Source organism: Xiphophorus hellerii, chromosome 9, assembly GCF_003331165.1.
Source record: "Xiphophorus hellerii strain 12219 chromosome 9, Xiphophorus_hellerii-4.1, whole genome shotgun sequence".
Taxonomy (NCBI): domain Eukaryota; kingdom Metazoa; phylum Chordata; class Actinopteri; order Cyprinodontiformes; family Poeciliidae; genus Xiphophorus; species Xiphophorus hellerii.
In genome coordinates this window covers 8,944,493-8,967,673 of record NC_045680.1, presented here as the reverse complement: position 1 = coordinate 8,967,673, position 23,181 = coordinate 8,944,493, and the positions used below count along the sequence as shown (strand labels likewise).

At 37.5% G+C, this 23,181-nt stretch overlaps 1 protein-coding gene across 3 annotated transcripts; it reads left to right on the top strand.

Moving 5' to 3' along the window:
- Nucleotides 1–1,122: 1,122 nt before the first annotated feature.
- On the top strand, nucleotides 1,123–21,164 carry LOC116725861 (CREB-regulated transcription coactivator 1-like). 3 transcript variants are annotated; one of them, XM_032572258.1, is made up of 14 exons: nucleotides 1,123–1,308; nucleotides 4,402–4,518; nucleotides 4,996–5,121; nucleotides 6,601–6,662; nucleotides 6,902–6,996; nucleotides 7,501–7,571; nucleotides 7,655–7,698; nucleotides 8,200–8,423; nucleotides 9,176–9,327; nucleotides 9,421–9,651; nucleotides 10,976–11,062; nucleotides 12,015–12,101; nucleotides 12,178–12,352; nucleotides 13,586–21,164. In XM_032572258.1, exons 1-14 carry the CDS (start codon nucleotides 1,183–1,185, stop codon nucleotides 13,795–13,797), a joined length of 1,809 nt encoding a protein of 602 aa, XP_032428149.1. In that variant the 5' UTR covers nucleotides 1,123–1,182; the 3' UTR covers nucleotides 13,798–21,164. The 3 variants fall into 3 exon arrangements, with proteins under 3 accessions (XP_032428149.1, XP_032428148.1, XP_032428150.1); XM_032572257.1 differs by having other exon boundaries at nucleotides 7,486–7,571; XM_032572259.1 differs by lacking the exon at nucleotides 4,402–4,518 and having other exon boundaries at nucleotides 7,486–7,571.
- The last annotated feature ends 2,017 nt before the right edge of the window (nucleotides 21,165–23,181 follow it).

Genomic DNA, 23,181 nt, shown 5'->3' with positions numbered 1-23,181 from the left:
TATTGTTTTTATAAATATGTTTTGACACTTCTCCTGAATTAAAAAAAATAAACTATCACCTATACCTCAGTTTTAGAGAGAAACCAATCTAAAATTTTTGAATGACATTTTGAATATAGGGTAAATATTCTTTTTCATTATGTTAGATTTCTTTTACTTAATTTACAATTTGTTGGTAAATGTGACAATCAAACATTTGCAGTGCTTTGCAAAGAAATTACATCCTTTTTTTTCATGTCATACCTGCTTACAACCACAAACTTGAGTGTATTTAATTGGGATTTTATGTGATAGACCAACATAAATAGTAAAATGTTTTCACTTTTTTCAGGGTGATTTGAGGTTATACATTTCCTCTAAGCTGCCATTTTTCGCATAAGGTCTGTGGCACACTGAAAATGTTTTTTTGTTATGTCTTTTAACAGTGACTTTCATCATACCACTGTTCTATGCGAGCTAGATTAGTAGTGTCACCAACAATTATCATGGCAATAAACTATATCAACTTAGCTGTCATCCTGGACCAATCTACTATGTTCCATCATATTAATGATGCTGTTTGTTCACTAATGTAACCGAAGACCCCTCACCCCCACTAACAAGCCTCTGAAGCCTTCACACAGCAGCTGGATTACACTGAGATTGGATTACAAACTAATTAGATTGCTTCTAATTTCAGTTTGCTGCGTTAGATTTTACTTAGGGCTATAAAAATAAGTGACAAAACATTTTTATGTCAGATTCTAAAATGTAAAGCCTATGTGTAATTTTCCTTCTTCATCGGTGATTTGCTTCTTTACATAAGTATCACATAAAATTTTAATAAGCCAAAATCACACTTTGATTTAGTAACGTGACAAATGTCACAAAATTTATCACAAATGTATTAATTAGTTTTCACCTGGTCACTTTTTCTGTGTCCAGATTTTATTGTCTTTCCGTGCATATCCATGTTTATTTCCCCCCTTGTATGTTACTATTAATAACGAACATCTAGGGCACACAATTCCCCCTGTGGTGAGTCTTATTTTATCTCAAACTCGGCCTGCCTCTCAGATTCTGCAGGCAGCTGAAGCAGAGAGGGGTAACATCAATAGATGCGTTCGACCGTGCGTCGTGACGACAGTACGAGGGCCTGGTGTCGTGCGTAGCGTAACATTCCATTGAGAAGAAGAGGGAAAGATGGCGTCCTCTAACAATCCGCGCAAATTTAGCGAAAAAATCGCTTTGCATAATCAAAAGCAGGCGGAGGAGACTGCCGCTTTTGAAGAAGTGATGAAGGACTTGAACATCACCAGAGCCGCTCGGGTAAGACCCCCACCCTCTCACAGGCTGGTCCCAGTTTGTTGCATCGCTGTTTTTGGCAGTTAACGAACACTGCGGTGATATGTTTGAGCGACTGCTCTCTATTTGGGTAAGGTCCATGTTTTCTTTCTTAGCTGTATCGGTCTATCATAATCACAACACACTCCCATGTCTGTTGACGGGCGCTACAGATTTTTATTTTGTCGATAAAACATGCGTGGTTTAGTGCACGGTTAATTGGCTCTGCTAGCAGCTTGAGTGCAACGTGCACCTGTTCCCTATGTATGATTTCAATGGTAAGTGCACGCGTTTCGGCTGCTTCCAGGCGCACACATCACCGCATAATAACATGTTGAGGCTGTTGGCAGGTAAATTAAAGCGGAGCAAACGCGAGTGGGATCTCTGACAGGGTTAAGGCAGCCTTAACTGGCCAATCAGACTCACTGGACGTGGATTCCCTCCCGCCCCCACGTCTACTGTTTCCACCGTGGCACGTTTTAATGCAAACAAAAACACAATTTAAAACGGAAGCTTAGTTAATGTTCTACATATTTTTGGCTTATCCAGCCACACCCCTGACTGCACTAGCTTTTACAGATTTGTTGAAAGTCAGCAGTGGATCACAATGAAAATGATTTCTCAACTCTCTGATAATATAATAAATAATCCTGCTCTTTAGGTCCCACTGTCCTGACTGTTTTAGGTGTTTCACACCTGGCTCAAATGAATGGGCGTTTAACTGGCTTCTGCAGCGCTTAATTGCATGTTGAGGAGGTAATCTAATCATTGGAATCAGGTGTGCTGGAACAGAGAGACATCTAAAACATGAAGGACAGTGGGCCCGGAGGAGCAGGATTGAGAAACATTGGATTATGTCTCACAATTATGTTGGGCCCATGCAGTGTGTGTGTGTGGTGGAAAGACCCAATGATAAAAAGAAAACAAAAAACTAAAATAAGGGAGAGTTGTGGTGCAACAACTATGCAACTTGCTTATCTCAGATTTTGAAAAGGAAGAGAAATAAATCCATATATTTGTTACAACTCATTATCAGGTTTGTTTTTTTTCTTTCTTCAAGGCTTGATGCAAATTGTTTTTAACTTTATTTAATGTATGTTATTGTAATAGAATGCCTGCAAGTGCAGATTTTTTTCCATAAAGTTTTTTTTCTTGTTTTCATTATGTTTTGAGCATACGTGTCTTATGAAATACTTGATGCATACATAATTATCAAATCATGCAAAGGTCAGAAACTTTTCTGTGATGCATAAAGGAAATGTTTTAAATATTATAGCTCCTTCTATTATAGCTTAATTGTTGAGATTAAAGTTTCTCCAACTGAGTTTGTGCGAATCGACCTTGTTAAAACACAGATGTTATGTTGTAAAACTCAAAAAAAAAGTTGCATTATTTGGGAAAACCATAAAACTATAACTTTACTCCCTGTTGTGAGGCAATATGCAATCATCATTCACTCAGGATTAAATTGCATCAGTTGTGCAATTATAAACAGAGGACGGAGTTATTTGTTGATGTTTCATGTTTGCAATTTGCATTACATAGCTATTTTTCCCCTTTTAGGAACTATATGAAAATGTGAGAGCTTTTGTGAACTTGACAGATTAAGCAAACATTCTGGACCGTTTTTTTTTTTTTTTTTTTATACAGGCTTCAAAATATTGCATCTTTTTCCTGCTTTTGTTCTGCAATGTGGGTAAAAATGTAATTGCTTGTCAGTTGTGGGATAAAAAAAATTGTGCAAGTTTCTACTAATGAGACTTGAGCAAAAAGTGACTTAATTTTTCTTCATAGAGTAGTGTGGCTTCCAATTATTTTTAATTTCAAATCATGTTTAAAAGGCTGTCATACTATGCTATATTATATAATGTACCAGTAATGTAACTGTACACACGAAATTCTACCTATTTATTAATAAGCAGTTTACAACCAGGGTGTTCAGTCAGGTTTCCAATAATTTAAGTTCACATTTAGTAGGTCACAAGGATCGGTTGAGACCAAAAGTTAACTTCACATGGGTCAGTGGGGGTCAATGCTGAATGTAAGGACATGTCAGAACTGCTAGCTATAACTTTTTTTAAACCTTTAGCATTTTGTGGCAAACCTTCACATTTACTACATTTTAAATGTGAGGACTGTTTTGTTTCAGATAGTTCTGTTTGGATTGGAATCGTTTTTTTCAAGACTTCTGCTTTGACTTAAAAGATATCTTCAGAAATGTAAATAATTCTTTCTTGAACAGAAAGGCAGTATAAATCAGATGGAGTTTGTTTACTGCCACTCCCTTCCTCTGGAGTGAAGCTCTTCAAAATAAGGATTATCTATCGAAATAAAAAAAGTTAACTGTCCCTTTAATCAAAAGAGGGAGGCAGGGGCTATGGTAGTAAGTGTTGAGGACATCCAGCATGAGCAGCAGCCAGTTAGTTTTTCTCTGCCCCAAGTCCCAAATGATGAGGGTTAATCATCCAGGAAGCTCCACCAGCATATATTGGATGAATCAATTGACTCATTTCTTCAAGCTGCACTGACGTCAGGAAGCCAGGAAGTGTTTGAGATAATTTTTGTTTCTGTTTGCTGGAAATTAAGCACACTTATTACTATGATGCGTGTGTCTAACCCTAAGCCATACTGATATTTCCTAGGAGGGAAACACTCTTCAGTAGTCTCTGCCTGATTCCCTTGTGTTGCCATTTAGATTTTCTGTCACTGCATTATGTCTGATCATCTGACTCAATTCTTCTGGGTGTACAGGATGTCAGTGTTTTGTTTTTGTTATAGCATACATTACTTTTTATTACTGATATATGCAAGTAATAAATACACAACTGTGACAACTTAAGCTGTCAGTCCAGTGTCATTCAAATCAGCTAGTTTTGTTTGCTTGTCTGTTGTCCATGAAAAAGCCACATTTGCCTGTTTCATCTTGTTACATTTTTTCAGTTTATAAAAGCCCCAAACTCATTAATCTTGCATATTATCATTGTAGACTTGCACGCATTGCCCATTTTTAGCATCTCTTTTGTTTGTGAATCAGATCAATCATTCACTCATGCTTTCATGCAATTTTACTTTGCACAGTTGCAGTTACAGAAGACCCAGTATTTGCAACTAGGGCAGAATCGTGGACAGTACTATGGAGGCTCACTGCCCAATGTCAATCAGATTGGGAATGGCAACATTGACCTGCCTTTTCAGGTGAGCCCCTAGCCTCTCTCAGCAATGGTTTTGTTCTGGATCAGTGTACCCTTGTCAGCTGTTGGTGAATGTTGGACACACACAGGTTTCAGCTGTCTTTCAGATTTGTTGAAAAATACTTTCTGTACAGACTATCCATTTTTAAAGAGGAGTAAAAGAGTCTGCTGGCTTTTCTTTGGCTGTGACAGCTGTAAGACTATTGGCTGGTTAGAGCTGCATCTTCCACTAGGTTTCATCATACCTCAAAAGTTAAAGAAGAGCTTGTCTTAGTTTTTTTTCCTTCCCCATAATTGAGAATTGGTTCCTAAATTTTAAAGTATACCATTGCTTGTCATGGCTTTTCATCTTTAATTACATTTGCCAACTTGGCTTGCCCATCTTAAAGTGAACATGTTTAGCACCATTTATTCCAATGCGAAGATTTGCTCTGTTTGAAAGGACTCCTCTCATCTCGTTTACCTGGTGTGTCCACCTTAGAACTCTGTGCTGGACACCAGTCGGACAAGCAGGCACCATGGACTCGTGGACCGTGTTTACCGCGATCGTAACCGCATCACGTCTCCTCACCGTCGCCCACTTTCAGTGGACAAACACGGTCGCCAAATATCCTTTATATTGCTTCGTCCCATGTGGCGATCAGACTTGGAAGTTACTTTGTCTCACCTTTCTCATCTGTCTTATTTATCCATGATTTGAAATATCAGTCAAATGCAGTGTTAATTTAAAAAAAAAAATTTCAGTTTATTTTCGGAAGTGAATTAAATGAAAATTAGTTGATTGAATATGTTTAGCAAAGTTTTCACTTCCTTGTGCAGGTACAACTGCAAAAAATAGAATATGAAAATGTCAAATTAAATAATTAATTCAAAAAGTGTAAATTATTATGTATATTACAAACAGAGGAATTTATTTAAAGATCATATTTCTGGGTTTTTGTCATTATTAGGACTTAGAGCTAATGAAAACCCAAAAGTCAGTTTGAAAAAAAAAAAAAAAATATATATATATATATATATATATATATATATATATATATATATATATATATATATATATATATATATATATATATATATATATATATATAATACTGAAATTCAAAGACTTGGCAGTTTTTAGCAACAAAAGGTTGCTGACTGTGCAGTGTACCTTATCCAAAAATATTATTACAAGGTTCATTGGAAGGAAAACATGTAGCCAGAGTTAGTTTCAAAGGCTAGAACACAGACACATCAAGAACATGAATTGCAAGTTTCTCATTTCTTTACATGCTGACATACCTTGACTAAGGAGAAACAGGACATTTATGTTGTTGAGTATCCAAAGTCTTTTTTTCAGATGAAACCACATTTTGCATTTCATATGGTAATTAAGATCACAGAGTTCGAAGGATTGTGATCATCTGAAAGTTCCTTTAGATGATTGGCTTTGAAACTGACCCACCAATATTTTGACTCTTATCCACCTCTGGAAGTTGCAGTCACTATGTTGTTTTGGATAGAATGGCATTGTGTAACTAGTGAGACAGAGGTACAAAGCAAAGATGGCAGCATGTGTTCATGATGGAGACATTGTATCATCTTCCCTTCCGTCTGATCTGAAAAATATATTAATAAGCAGAATTTGATTGTGTTTAAAAAATTGTGATTATTTTTTCTGGGATTGGGAATTGCATCAAAGAACTCAGCTGTGGAGAAATCCTCCATATGCTACTGAAAGCTGTAAGACACCCATTTGATTTTCTAATTGAGTGTATATTTAATTCAGTAACATTTCTGTGTTAAAAGTCTGTTTTTCTTTTATGTTTTCCTAGTTATGTTGATTTGAAGATCAATAAAATAGTGATTTATTTTTTGTATATCCACTGATAACCATCTGTTAAGTTATACATATTGGTATATTACATTTTAACGGAGTTATTCTGACACATGTTTTCCATTTTTAGTTTAGAGATTTGATCTCCCTATAGGATTTGTCCAGGATTATTTATTCACAATGCTTTAGGCACAAAGGGATGAACTAAAGCCTGTGTCTGATTGATTCTTCTATTTTTCCTCAATTATTAGCCTTGACTAGATTTACATTGACAGCTGTCCCTACAGTTCAGTTTACCTCTCCCCACCGCCAGACACAAGCTGGAGAAGGTAAGTTTCTTCGCTTGTCCGTTTGCAAGAGGTTGGAACTACCCAGTCAGAAACAGTTATTTTTATGCCTTTAATTAGAGTAGAAATTACTCACAAGGATGGACCACAGATTGGGCAACCTGGTGGCAAATAAAGTTCAGTAATGAGGGCTGTAACCCAGTGATGGATATGGTGTTTAACAGTTGGCCCTCTTCCAGTGTTGGGATTCTGCTGACGTCTCATCTTTCTGTCACATACAGGACAAATTCGGATTCGGCCTTACACCAGAGCGCCATGAACCCGAAGCCCCAGGAGGTGTTTTCAGGAGGATCGCAGGAGCTGCAGCCTAAACGAGGTGAGGGAGGATCCAGTGACAAAGACACAGAGAATCTTTAATTTATTCATGAGCAACGTGCTAATCCAAGCTGCAAACCTCTGAAGACACAAAAGAGCTGGTGTCAGAGAGAGGCAGATGTAGACGCGTGGTAAAATATTTAAGGTGCAAATGGAAGCTGATCTACTGAGAAGTGTTTCTGTTTGACTTTGTACTCTGCCGGCTATAGAAATTTCTGAATGAAGCTGATTCAGGGCAACCTACAGAGCAAAATCAATCATTAACTGACTCTTTATCGATCACGTCTTTTTATGTGTAAAGCTCTAATACAATGGAACCAAGATTAGCTGGCCTCCGTTCAGTGTCTGGTGGTCACCTGTGCTATTTTTAGAAATGTGGGAATCTGGTGCACAGCAGTACTATTTTCTGCATGGCGGCTTGGGATATTGATGACTAATTTCTTTCAGCAAGGCTTCAGTAAGAAAAAAGTGTTCTGTTTTTGTTTAATAGTGCTGCTGCTTACAGTGCCTGGGACGGAAAATTCAGAGTCAGATGCAGATAAGGATGTACAGAAGCAGCTGTGGGATGACAAGAAGGTACCAGTGGGACAGTGAGGGATTGTAAAGTGAACTCATGTGGTGAATTAATCACGACTCTCTTTTGTTTTGTTTTTTATTAGGATGATGCATCTCAGCCTAATACCTGTGATGTGCCAGGAATCAAGTGAGTATTACTATTTTGATTTTCCAAACCTCTGCTTCTTTTGTAACTTTCATTGAAAAATTCTTAATTTTTTCTTTTTTTGACCATCATCACATAAGTGGAAGTAGATTTCTAATTGGACAATGCTTTGCTAAATGTAATGAAGTTGTAGACCAGCCATATAATTAAAGCTTCAATGTAATTTGATGTTTTTCTACATCAGAGAATTAAATTGTATATATATAAGAAACTTTTTCTAATGTTCTAGATTTATTTTTGTCCCTTCTAAGTTCTCAGAGAGTTCCAAGATAGAAATTACCAACTGCTGTTATTAAGAGTTATAATAATTTGAGGGCTTTGTTTTCGTCTTTCACATCTGAAATACTTTATAGAGTCTAAATATCTGTCACATAATTGATTCACTCATCAGCAGTTAAAATTATTAAAGCAAGTTATCCAAAAACATTTTTTGGTGCTGTTTTTGTGTTTCACGTCACTAACCAACTGGTTGTCTTTTTCCAGTATATTCCCGTCACCAGACCAGGAATTAAGCCCGTCTGTGGTCCCAGCTGCTCACAACACTGGTGGTTCGCTGCCGGATCTGACTAACATCCAGTTCCCTCCTCCGCTGTCCACACCACTTGACCCCGAGGACACCGTGTCCTTCCCCTCGCTCAGCTCAGCCAACAGCACGGGCAGCCTGACCACCAACCTCACCCACCTGGGCATCAGTGCTGCAAGTCATGGTAGGAGCTCTTCCATGTACCCATGTACCAAAAGTAGGACGATGGAGGAGGAAGTAAAAAAAACATTTTTTACTCCCAATTAAGAAAGTAGGTTGGTTTAGCCAGTATCTTGAGCTACATTTTTTAGCCTGTTTATTTTTTAATCAAAATAGTTTTACTATGTAAAGGAAATTTACAGTATATTTACAATAACAGAAAAGTAATCTCTACCCCAAGGCACATTACAACCCAGATGATTTTAGAATAGGCTTTGTTGTGTATCTATCTGTGTGCAGAAAACATTAAACATAGCTTTGTGTTAGATGCTGCTTTCTTTTTGGTCTACAGTTTATCCCAGTGGGCTGCTGCCTGCCTCTCATTATGTACTAAAATCTCATTCTCTCAGAGCTGATGAGTATTTTGGACAGACAGCAGTTACTCACTACATCTTGTTCTGGTCACCAGCTGGCTGTTTATTTTCTGTGAAATTCTCATTTAAAATTAGTTTCCCGCATATTCGTTATCCTCTTTGCTTTGGACGGCAACAACGTTCACTTGCTTGTTTTTGACACATGACATGGGTGAATAAATGTGGTCCGTGGTGAGAGCAGTCTGTATGTGTGTTGCCTGTAATAAAAGTCGAGCTTTAAGAAACAGTATATTAAACGATTTCTATGATTTCTTAGCTGATTCTCATGTTTGAATGCTTAGTAATCTGACTTTCCTCTAACAAAACCCAGTGACTTGTGCATGTGTGACTCTTCTGTTGCCAGGGATCACCACGCCCTCTCAGCCGTCCATGACTGTAACGGGCCAGCGCAGGCAGCCACCTGTGGTGCCACTTACTCTCACCTCTGACCTCCACCTCCAACAGTCCCCACAGCAGCTCTCACCCACGCTCTCCTCACCTGTTAATATTACACAGGTAAATGTCTGGCATCAGGCTTCACTTGGTTTTTTTCTTGTTGTTCAAGGTGAAACACTGTAATTGTGAGTGTGTGTGTGCTCTTGTCTTTAGGCTTTGCAAACAGAAACATTAACTTTGGAACAGCAGCTTTCCCAGTATCCCCTGTTCAACCAGCTGACGCCTCAGGCCCAGGCTCAGCTACTCAGTGACCTCCAGAAACAGCCGGCGCTGCCACAGGGCATCCAGCTCATCGCTCTGCCCACTCTGGCCTCGTCTGGGACAGCCACTGCAAGCAGTCCCTCCCCGGACAGCCAAACCACCGCCAGCATGAGCATCAGCTCGGTAAGAAACACACAATTCAGTCAGTAAAGTGAAGGCAGGGTCACAGCTTTGTGGAAATGTTTCCTAATATTGTCATGATTACCACTTTGTTGGTATGCTCAATATATAAATCTTTTGAAAACATGACATGATCCTTTTTACTTACGTAGACTTGCTGCTATTGTGTAGACAGACAAAATGAACTCCCTACCAAAATTTTCTCACTTCTTATGCAGAGGCTGATGATAAAACTTGTTGTTTTGTCCACTGTACTGTACAGTCATAGTGAAAGGCTTTGGCAGTGACACAGATGTTATTCTGTGGTAACAACATTTTATGGTCAACTGAAAAAACAACTACAAACATATGACTTCTAAAAACTTTTATATTAAATTTATGCAGATAGTCGGTATGTGGAGTTTTGATGCCTTTTCATAACTTAATTTATTCTGGCATCCTGGATGTCCTCTACACTGTTAAATCTTGACTATTGGTGCTCGGAGTTGATCACAGTTTGTTTGGTTCCTGCTTATCCAGGAGCCAACTTTATATAACAGACTATAGTTTTTTTTTAATTCCAACAGGATTTTTTTAACCCCCTCCATCAACTATTTTTCCTTGTGCTGAATGTACTCAAAGCACCAAATTGTTCCTACATTGTTGGACGAAGTAGCTCTTGGATTCTTTTTTTACTCTATCATTATTTATGGCAGTGTTCTTGTTCAGAGCTGTGAGTAAGCCCTCTTCCTGGAATGATGGACATTTAATCACAGAAGGTACCTTTTCAGCAGCCTTCTACTGTCCATCACTAAACCTCCTGCAGAACTTAGCTGTCTCTCCTTGATATCTTTTTTTAGACACAAGTATCTTCTTTTCTGCCCCAAAGTCTCTTTGTGCATGCAGATACACTCTCACTCACCTGCTGCTGATGTTGAACAAGCTCTGCACTAGTAACTTGATTCTGTAGAAGAACTGATCAGGAAAAACTGTCACTGAAACCTTGTGAAATTGTTCTGTCCTATTTAACTTCTTACCTTGAAGTTCTCAGTGGTCCAGAAAATGTTGTGCATGCTTTTCTCCAGGAGTAACACAAGAAAACAATGTCAATGTCAGTACCACTTGATACCACATGGCATCAAGTGGTAACACACTTTGATACCATGTTAACATCCAACAAATCACTAGGTAATATAATAATAAAGATGCAACATTTGCAAAACATAGCATATATGTCACTGCCAAACTTTAACCTGCAACTGTACACATTTTGATCTTATTGCTAAAGATGTGTGTGTTTGTGCCAGACATGAAGCTTAGTGTTAGCTAACCCTCTTCCCTCCAACAGTATCGCAATCAGACTGGCTCACCAGCCACTCAGTCTCCAACCTCCCCAGTCTCCAATCAAGGCTTCTCCCCTGGAGGCTCGCCTCAAGTAAGGGCCCACCCTCCGAGCTCGCTGCTGTCTGGGGAAGGGCTTTGCTTCTGGGGGAAAGCTAACTGTTCATAGCCAGGCTGCTTTTCATTCTGTGTGTTTGCACCACTCATGGTGTCAGCAGCTGCATTACTCATCTCCTCATCTCCACTGTCACTGTGTGCATGACAACATGTTGGTTTTCTCAGTGTGAACCACAATGGGATGCTCCTTGTATAATAAAATATATTTCTGGAGAAAGTGCTATTTTTTTTAACAACTCAGTTTATGAATTTTAAATCTTCTTTTCTGTGCATAAAGAGACATTTTTGCATTTTGTTTTTACTATACAATTGTGGGTAAATTAATTGTGGATAAATCAGTGAAAGTTCAGGTCAAAATTCCTCAGATTCTAATCATTCATGGACTGTGCTCTCTCTGGCTAAGATGATGCTTAAGCGGGGACTCTACCACATAAGAAAGCAAATCCCACACTGTTGATAATGTGCTCTATGAGGCATTTGTTTTTTTTAAGATTATTTAAGGAAAATTTCAACTCTTTTTTTTTTTTTTATTTTTTTTAACCTCTGTAAATCCAATTTGACCGCTCTGTCATGCTGGATTTTACCTCTTGTTTTTTTTTTTTCCTAAATTGCCAGGGTTTGTTGTCTTGGTGTTTATTATACCACCACCAAGGCCTCTCTTTAATAAACTGAATTGTGATTCTTTTCCAACGGGGCTGCAGCTGCCAACATTCACTCTTTCATAGGCTTGTGTTAGCCCTGGTAATGAGAACCACTTGCTTATATTTCCTGCTCTGCTGGACAGCTGTGTGATGTGATGTCTTGCTTGGTTTTCCTTGTTACTCCATCACTAAAATATGGCCTTATTAAATTGGATGACTTTTTTGTGTTTATTAGAGAAACTTGCATTCTATTTTCTGATTTTAATTCGCATTTCCTTTCCCCTGCAGCACATTCCTGTGGTGGGCAGTATATTTGGCGACTCCTTCTATGATCAGCAGCTGGCATCGAGGCAGACCAATGCACTCTCTCACCAGGTAACCAAGACTACCAGTAACCAAGGACAGAACGTTGTCCTGACTTTGCTCTGCCTCACAAATCTGTGCTTTTCAGCTTGAGCAGTTCAACATGATTGAAAGTCCCATCAGCTCGTCCAGCCTTTTCAGCCAATGCTCCACCCTCAACTACACGCAGGCGGCCATGATGGGCCTCACCGGCAGCAGCTTACAGGACTCGCAGCAACTCAACTACAGTAGCCATGGCAACATCCCCAACATCATTCTAACAGGTAGCAGCACCACCACCCATCCATACATTGTCCTTCACCCATCCAAATCTGGGCAGCAGAAGGAAAACCCAGCTCATTCTGGAAATGCACTTTCAGAAAGTGCATTTCCAGGTAAAAAGATGGGAATACAGTTGAGACCAGATATTTACATATACTATAAAATACAACCCATAACTATTTCTCCCCCACTATCCATTATTAAATCAGACTGAACTTTGCCTGTTTGAGGTCAGTTAGGATTACCAAAACTATTTATATTTACTACATACGAGAGCTAGGAGATTTTTTTTAAGTTCTAAATAAATGTTTTCATATCCGTCTACAACGTCTCACAACAGTTTGCAGGAATTTTGGTCCACTTGTCTTGACAGAACTCTTGTAACTGAGTCAGGTTTGAGACGTCATGCTCAAACATACTTTTTCAGCTCTTCCTTAAACATTTTCTTTGTGATATCAATCAGGGGTTTGTGATGGCCCCTCCAAAAATACTGAGCTTGTTTCACTTGTGCAAATTTGGTGATGGGCTTATGGCCTCCACAAACTTGGGCACATTTTACAATGCAGAGCACACATCTACCGTACACATCTGCTCAAAGGTTTATTTTCACGTCCATGTGCTCTTTGTTGCACAATAAACTGCTTGGGAGGAAACGGGTGTTCACACTGAACTGTTTTGTATGTTATGTCAAGCTGATAAGGTTGAGAGTCAATCCAACCAGTTGCAAGGACGCGCATCAGACAGACTCCCACTTTGTGCCACTAACAGGCATGTGGTGGGTGCTTTTTATTGAGAAGAAACACGGCTAGGTGCCCAACTAGCTGGTGTGGTGAGTGGTGCTGGAAAGATTTGAAGACTTAGCTTGAAAATTATTGGAAAGTGCTTGAATTCTACTGTGGGAGAATTCAAGATTTTTGGATTGGGGGAAATAAAGAAATCTGTCATGAGAAATATAGGCAATCGTTACGCCTGACTAATAAATCTCAACTGTCTGCAGTCGATGTGCGCAGAGTCCACTAATAGAAAATGCCGAACGCCCAAGTATGTGGGGGGTCTTCAGGGTTATTGATCAATTGGAAGACCCATTTGTGTTGAGATGTTTGAATATTTCAATAATTCAAGATGCCATCTGATCATGATGCCATCTGTTTTTTAAAATGTATCCGTCCCATTGGTAGCTCAATGACTGCTTTGTGTTGAAGCTGTCTGCGTTTCTCTGCTGTCACCTTTCTTAGTCACAGGTGAGTCTCCGCCCAGCCTCTCTAAAGAGCTGACCAACTCTCTGGCGGGTGTTGGTGATGTCAGCTTCGATGCCGACTCCCAGTTCCCCCTGGATGAGCTGAAGATAGATCCACTCACACTGGACGGACTGCACATGCTCAATGACCCCGACATGGTGCTCGCTGACCCCGCCACAGAGGACACGTTCAGGATGGACAGGCTGTAGCGAGGCTGTGTTGGAGCAAAGAGGGAAAAACAAAAACACTAACGTGAGTGAAGAGAAACAAAGGGCAGGATGAACCCTCTCTCTCGTTGCATGGCCGTCCAGCTGTATAACTCTTTGAAAGATGCGCCACCAAAAAACACAATGGGGAAAAAGTCGTCCATTGGCTTGCAACGGGAATGGCCTCGCTGTTTTGATAAAGATTGGTTGCTCGGCGCTTTTGCTAGCCTACTCTTGTTTACAGTGCCCCATTACATGCCACATATATTTAAAAAATGCACATTATAGCCATTTTCTTTTCATATCCACATTCATTTTAATCTTTTTTGCTTGTAGCAGGAAGCTGCTAATTTATTGGGTAAAATAATTGTTTTGGCTATGTATAAAAGAGGAGGAAAATAAACAACATAGCCGGTTTACTTACTACCCTTCAATGAAACAAGTTCTCCTACCATAGCATGATGACTTTCTTTTTGACACTCAAAGCTTTATTTTTGACAACCAAATGTTATTTTCATCTTGTATATGTTTTTATGCTTTGTGTATTTATGTTTTATTTATTTATGTGGTCAAAGGGTTGATATTTTATAACTTAAATTTGATGCCAAAATGTCTGTAGGTGGAGTGTAAAATTTCACTGATGTAATTAATTACAAACACGTAAATGTTTTTTTATTATTATTTTAAGCTTTTACTTGGGAAACAAAGGAGTGCAAAACCTCCCCATAGTTGCTCTTTTGGTGTTAGTTGTGCCATTATTTAATATTGTGCTGCAGTCCAACAAGCAAATCTAGAAATCAGTTCTAAGCACCACTTCAGGTGGACTTTACTGGGATTACCACTCATCAGGAATTTCAATTTAACCAAAACTAAAGAAAAGTGGATCAGAATTCATTCTCAGCTAGAAAAAAAGCCATTATATACACTATATTGCCAAAAGTATTCACTTAGCCATCCAAACAATTTATTTCATGTTCCAATCACTTCTGGGGCCATGTGTGTATACAATCCCTTATTTAGGCATGCAGGACACTTCTACAGACATTGGGGAAATATCCAATTTGTCATTCTCCGGAGCTAGGAGTTGTGGCTTTATAGAAAATCACCTGATTTTCCAGTTGTGACCACTTTGCTGACCACTAAATATTCCTCTCAACTTGTAGCAGTGTTACAAAAGTGGAAGTAACTCAGCCAGAAGTGGTAGGTCAAATAAAAGAAGCACTGCATTCAGAAATCACCGACTTCAAATCCTTCAGATTAGCTCAGTGCATAGAACATTTCATGAAAACGGTTTCAATGGCTGAGCAGCTATATCCTTCCCATATATCATCAAGTGTAACATACAGAATCAGAAGCTTTGCTGTCTGAATCTGGCAGTTTGTGTCAGGTGTAAAGTTTGGTGAAGAGTTGATACTCTTAGTTCCAGTGAAAGAGCTTGAAGCACTTCAGGATACGAAAGTGATTTACTTTCCATAAGCAAACACTACTCTTAATTTTAGTTTATAGTTGCGGGCACTACGTGTAACATTGATTTTAGACACTTTCAAGTTTGTTTTGTAAAATAAAAATGTTTCCACCACAGCCCACTACTGTTGACAGCAGCCATGTTGAAACTGGAAGTCAACTTTACAAATCTCTTTGAGTGGGAAGTGTGTCTTCAGGGGGCATTGACGTTGATTTTTCAGACTGGGAAGTCAGAATTTCCGAGTTCTGACTACAAATGGAACACACCATGATCGTCCAGCAACAGTGTCTGGTCTCACATATAGACTTTTGAAAGATTCACATGAACACACTCCTAAACCTTGTGGAAATCCTTCCCCTAAGAATCACAGCCAATAGAGCTGCAAAAGGCAGGCTGACAAAATAAACCCTGTGAATGAACTATGGGATGTCGCTCAAGGTCATGTATGTATTAAGAGCCAAACAAGGAAATACTGATGGCAATGTAGTTTATATTTAAGCTGAGAAGTTCACTTGAAAAATAACACATTTGTTTTTAAACCAGAGAACATTCAAATCTGAATATTTTTCAGTCACTGTGAAATCACCTGATTTTGCCTTACAGTAATATTCTGCTGTTCTACTTCAGTGTTTTATGTGACGACGTATTTTCCTAACTGAATATTTGACCTTTTCTTGTATTTGAGACATACTTTGGTCATTCAGTAATCTTGTGGTTATGTAAAGTGTAAACAAATCGATGTACTGTATTTTGTAGCTGTACACTTGATAGCCAAATTGTCTTTTTGTTTTTTACGTGGGACAAAAAGAAAACAGGAGGGAAACAAATGTCCAAGAAATGATGTAAAGAGTGCAATTATGGGGAGGCTTTATGCTCCTTTACAGGGGGTCTCTAACAAAAACGCAACTAAAGTTAGATACAGAGAGAGGAATCCGAAGTCAAGTGAAGTGTTTTAAGATGCACTCTAAGATTTTTAAGAAACTTCTCTTGAAGAATGTTTATATCTTCTGTTTAGATGAGGTGCATAGAAGCTAGCTTAAGATCTCTTTAAGATTAACTTTTAAGTGTAATTATGTAAAATGTGCAATGTTTCAAAAACTCAAATCTGCCTTGTTCGTTCAGTCTCAGAAGCAGCAGAAATGGCTTCAGAAACAAACACTTCACAAATCTTTCTAGCCAAACCGTTCACATTGTCATCTGCAATGAGTTCTGATCTTTGTTGCCAAAATGTTTCCAGTTGTACGGCTGATGTTGACAACACTACCTTCGCATTCAGTGCCAACTGGTCCGCCTCAGCCTTTTTGTCAGAGTTTCCCTGAAAGGCTTCTGTAGATTTTTGGGATCATTTTTGGCTAACTTTAATGTTCAGGTGTAAATGTGTTGAAATTTTTACGGACTGTCTAAACACACCCAAGATGGGAATTACACCTGGGCTGGTTGTGTGGTTTAAAGCGTTCATTGTGTCCAGTAGACAGCTCCATCAGCAGTTTTGTTTGCCTTCAACACACCCTGACTCCTATGCAAATGAGATGACAAAAAAATCTATGGAACTTAAAGGAAAAATCCAACTTTTTCCATATGCTCAGCTGGATTTATTCTTCTGAAGCAGAACATTGGAGGTGTTTTTACTTAAATATGCATGAAACTCCTCTGAAAGCTTTGACAGACATGGTCATTGTGAGCTGCTTTTTGTAAAAAAAAAAAACAAAACAAACAACCTAATTGTAAAGGCTTTCACTGAAAACTTTATTTGGCCCAATTTCAGCCAAAAATCTATTGGTTGTACTTTGTAAAATATGGCAAAAAAGGCTAGTTTTGATGTTTGAGTGCAGAACGGGAATGTTTTGGTGGCGGTATGACAATCAAAGACCAAAATTGTGTTTTGAAATGTTGACGTAAGAGAAAAGTTTCTACGCTGAAGCATAAATCCAGCTTTAAAGTAATGCTTGATGTTGACTTCTTCTTTTTCGAAATGCTTATGTTTTGTGGACAGTAGGGTTACTCAGTTATGAAAAAAAAATCATGATTATAACAATTATTTGAGTTTGACCACATTTTTTGCACAAGCTTTAGCTCAAAAGTTTTATATATTTTTCTGAATTTTGTATTTTGCATAGTAGCCAATCTTTTTTTCACCTAAGACATGTCTAATCAAATGATTGATATATATGATTGGGATATATATATCCCAATCAGAAATGTCTTTAAATTTTAGTGAACAACAGCTAAACCTGACTATTCACTAACAGACAGGTGGCTGCAGCGACAAATACTGTCTCTATCATGTTCTTCAATTGCTAACATTGTTGCAGAGATTTAAAAACCTTGTACTTCCATGATGTTCCAGTTTTAAAATGGATTTTTTTGGAAATCAGGAACACTAGAATATATGACAGTAAAATAAATAATCTTTTGTGTGATTGTTTGGAGCCAAGATTGAATTACTTATTTGATTAATTGTACATCCTCACTGGACAGAGCACTTCTCTCTGCTCAGTAAGCTGATATCCAAGTTTAGCTGCCAGCTGTTATTTAAGATTAAACATAACCTACAAAAAGACTTAGTTACCTAGAAACGACTCCATCACCAATGTTGGATTTTTTCTTTAAGCCTAGACATTTTGTGCAGATGTTCTGTTTCCAAAGGTTTGCTTACATAAGACTTTGCTGTTGTGATGCCAGTGATTGGAGCTTCACCCCAGTCCCTCATCCAGCCGCAGTCATTCAAATGGACTTTGTACATAAAGCTGCAACAAAATGCATGACTAAACGGACAGTCCAGACCTCTAAACGAAGGCCTTCCATAGCTCTGCAGGTTTGATTTGTGTAACATTATGCTAACACAAACCGTCTAAAGGGATGCATGTTATGAGTTTCTTCCTGTGCAACAGTAAACTCCTGTTAAGTGACTCTGTTACCTCCATTTCTGTATGATGCTACTTCACGAATGATACAAGAATGTAACTTCTGTGGCAGTGTTGTGGGTTTAGCCCAATGAGCTGATGTTTGGAGTATTTGGTTCTGTCCCAGCAAGTCAAGGCTCCCCTCACCCCATGAAGAAACTGACTGTTGCTTGTACTGCTCTCTCTTCACACTGTAGCATCTCTCTGCAGTCGATTGTGAAAGACCCTTTTTCAAACAAATAGGAGATGCCGCCCTGTAAATGTTCCAGATTGGCACGCACTCTGATTGTTTGCATTTGTGGACCTCTGAAGCATCTACATTATGCAGTCAGCTGCATGACATGATTGACACATTTAGCAGGTTCTTATCCCATGCTATGTACTGGATCTTAATCTTGCTATGCTAAAGTGGAGCGTGTTTTAAGACATGTTTATTTGTTTTCTGATGTTGCCTACCATGTTTGGTTCTGGGCTGGATAAAGTGAACTGTTTCTGTTACTGTGCAATGTTTTAGTCCACTAGTTGCTTCGCACTTTAACTGTGACTCCCTGATGTTTGAGCTGGGACTGTTCAGCCCGATGTGAATGCTGACAGTTTCATAGCAGAGATATTTTAATGTAAAAGAAAAAGATGGATTCTCTATTTTCTTTTGGGAACTACACTTTGGCTTGTCCTGTTTGCTTTTTTCTCTGTTTTTGTTTGAAGCTGTTAAAACTTTTAGAAGATGCAAAATCAGAAAGGGCTTATTCCGGTGCAGCTTACATTCTAATGTTGGAACTGAACAAAGGATATTGCTTTTGTGTTTCCGTGCTTCTATGTTCCCCTGTTTTATAAACTAAATCTGATGCGTGTAAAAATACGTGTTGAGGAACATGTACAGAACTGAAAGGAGACCTGAAATTGATCACTATCTCTTGATTCTTCTCAGATTTTGTTGAGGGAGATGTTGGATTAAGCACCTTCTCTTGTATTTTTAGGGTTCCTACAGTCTGGAAAAGTATCGAAAGATAAATTGGAGGGAAAATATTTCTGTATTTACAAACTGTCTCTTAAAACTTTCAAAATACGTCCATACATTTATCTGTATGTCTGTGTGTCTATCTGTTTTTCCTTCTTTATGGAAGAAATATAGTGTCATCAAAAGACTTTTTTTGGATGTTGAATTTATAACAGACTTTTTATTCTGTTCAGTTATGAATATGATTATTATTTTTATATTTTACTTTAAATTCACCAGTAACAATTAACCCTAAGAATTTTGCTTGTTAGGCTCATTTGATCACATGATACCAGTACATTGATTGGCTAAAAGTTGCTCAACAAAAGCTGTTGATTGCTTTGGCTTGGGTCACCAGAAGGTCACTACATTTACAGGCAAATTTAAAGTAAAAGAAAAATTTGCATACGTAGTTGCACAGAATAAGAATATTGTAATTTAAAGTTGTCTAAAATACGTCAGATTCTAATGAGACTATATTTCTTACATATCACACATCTCCGTTACTCTTTTTGTATATTATGTATTGGACTTGTAACTTGACCTCTGTAGAAATACCTTATATAAGTATTTAGTGTATCTCAGTGTTCTGTGTTTTAATATGAGCCAAAAAAGATTAATTGATATTAAACATTTTGATCTGAAAAACATGCAGGAAACCTGATTTTTACTATGTATATATGATTAGGATTAAACTTCCAGGGATAGTGGTTTCCCTTCAAATGATGATGCAAAAGCCAACCAAACCTAAACCTGCGAAATGATGAGATGTGCTAAAAGTTTGACTTTTTTTCCACCAGGCATGTTTGGATTTTGAATATTTGTACATTTTTAAGATAAAACTTGGTGAATTCAATTCTCTCATTGCATCTGCCTGAGGTCTGGTTGACCAGAATATTGAGCTGGGGAACATAGAACAATGGAAACATAAATGTGATCTATTGTACCTCGGTTTTTATGTTTCAATACTTAAAAAAAGAAAAAAAAAAAAAAACCTTCTAGTAAATTTAAGAGTTCCAGCTCTTACTGGGACTTTCCCTTGCTTCCTTATTTACTTGTAATCTCAAAATCATTACACTCAAACAGCTTGTATTTGCATCTACGCAAACTGTTACTAAGTGTACTATATGCTGTTACAATGCTTCACAGAAGTAGCTTGGACTGTAAAGTAATGGTTGTTCAGTTTGTCTTACATCTGGACATATGAAACATTACGGGGCGGGTAGATTCATACAGGAGACACTAGTGTGGCATTAGTTATCAGCAAATGCAGCACTAGGACTTGATGTCAGATTTGGCAGCTTGTTAACTTTATTTAAGAGGTACAAAAAGTCTCTTAGAGTAAAAGCAAGATTAGAATTAAAGATGAAAGTTTTTACCTGACTTGTTTTTGTTTTGTTTTGTTTTTTACCTCTACACATCTTAAATTTTACTTTAGACTCCTTGTTTTAGACAAACTCGTATTACGCTGCAGCACAACAATCAGGTTGTGTTTAAAGAACATTGAAGATGGATGATGTATTTTGTCTGTAAAAGAGAAAATGTGTCCATGACTTGCTGCTCAGTCAGAAAATTATGTCCCTTTAATAACCAGGGGTTACTTTTCATTGAAATCTATATGACAGGATCTAGAAATACAGTTTTATGTTCCACTTTAAGCTTATCGTGAGAATAGCATTATATCACTGTTGTCCTGTAAGTTGTAGTGAGACCTGTAGGTATTTATTTGTTGCCATGTGATTCTCTTTTATGTGACCATTTGTTTTTATAAAGCTGAAAGAAAACCCTTGATTAAATTGAATGTGAAGGACAGAATTTTTCTCTGCATATAGTCTTGATTTTCAAAAAATACTCATTCGGGACATAAAGAAAAGTTTTATTTCTTAACATCACAGCGTGTTGCTGTAGACATGCATGATGTTTGTCCTCTTGTAAAAGTGTTTTGGCTATTGTTTCTATTTTGTAACCTGTAAATGCAAATTTAAAAGATTATTTTGGATATGTGCATGCTTGTGAAATGTTCAGAATGTTGATTTCCACTAAAAGCTGTTGAGTTTGGAACAAAAAAAGGTCATGTCTGTTACTTAAAACTAAATATACTGGCCTTTTGAGGAGTAGGTATTTTAAAAACGTTTAGACATATCTAATTTTAGTTAAAGTTTAGCTTGTTTATAATTAAAAAAAGGTGAAGCTATATTTAACATTTTAAACATTACTTATGTAATTATATGTTATGCTTCCAATGTAAAGCTAAATTGGCACTGAAGTTTGTGAATGCCTCTGAGGCTCAGCAGACAAATACTGAAAGTATTTTTGGGAAACGCAAAAGGTTATTGGAAAGTAAAATGTTGCGTAATTTTGTGTTAAACAGGGAAAGAACGGACATTTACAAGAAATGAAAGCATTTGTATAACAGTTGTGGGAGGCTGGATTAACTTTCTGAACTGCTATTTACTATAAAGCAATGCACGTTTATTACACTGCAGTTGCAGTGCATCAACTACTTTTACATTTAACGCCTGACAACTCTCAGAGGTTCTGCAAACAGTTTTTTTTTTAAAGCACCCAAATCCTAATTTAAAATCTAAACATCCTGGATTTCTAAAATACCCAAAGAAACTTTACAAAATTGCCACTGTTGCCACACCTTTTTTTTTTTTTTTTGGAATTACTTAGGAAAACAAAAATGTAGCCATCCTGCAATCTGCATTTTAATCACACAGTTTAATGGTGCTAATAGTCTGCAGGTCAAAATCAATTCTTGCAGGTTTAATTGAGCTGTTGCAGCTGTGTGGTCACCTTTAGAGATGGACAAAACAAAATACCTATCAGCTAAAATGATATAGAAGATTTTAAGAGAAAGTAATGTGACAAATGGCGTTTTTCTTTGTCAACTGTGTCTAATTTTTCTAACAAGCCCAACCAGAAATGTTTATATAGTAAACAAACATCTATGTAGACCACAGGAGACACCAAATAGTCAGAATACAAAAAACTCAATATGGCGGAGAAAGATGCACAGCATAAGAAACAAAAGAAAAATGAGCATAAACACGTGTCAGTGTTTGTTCTAAATAGAACTGGATCTATGTAGAGAAAAGTCAAACCTAAATTATCACAAGCTTCAAATGTTTAATGGCAAAATGCTTCTGTTTCAATTTCATAAGATCACCGGCCTTGTCTCCAAAAATTAAGGTGTTGCATTTGCAAAGAATAATCTGCTTTTAATATTGCTTTTGGCTTCAATGAGTGGCTATTCAGCCCATGTTGGTGTACGACTCATTTCATAATGATACTCTCTTACCAACCTCAGCCAGCATGCTACCATACCATGCTATTTTGTTCGGGCATTGATACACATGTCATTGAAACCAGTATTGCATACACTGAATAAAAAAACACATTTTATTCTCACTGTCTGAAGTTAAATCAGAGGAAATTTCTCTTGTTTTACATTAGTTAGAATTACCAAAACTACCAAAACTATTTAGATGTTCTAAATGCCAGAACACATAAATAAAACAAGAACATTTTAGAGATTATTTCGTAACCTTCTTTGAATTCTGAACTTTACATGTATTTGGTCAGTATCAGAGATAACTGTCTTTTAAACTATATGACTTGAAACAAACCCTAAAGGTGTGAGCCATGTCATACAAGCCAGAGTTTTTGGTTTCAGAAGTATTTTACACAATGAGTTCTTCTGATTTCACACAACAAATTGGGGTGTTTTAGCAGTTTCCTTAAAATGCATCTACAAATGTGCCCCCAATTTACTAAAATGTCACAAAGTAGCCCATTAAAAATTTAAAAAGCCATAATATGACAATTTCACCAACTGACTTAGAAGCATATTAATCATAATGGATTAAATATTTGACTACGAAGAAAGCATGAAAAATCTCTTCAAGCATTATATCTCATTATTCTGGCAGATAGGAGATAGAAATAATTTTGGAATCAAATCAATTCAAACTTTCTTAGATTTAGTTTCAGTTTTTAATCTCTGACCCAAAGAGCAA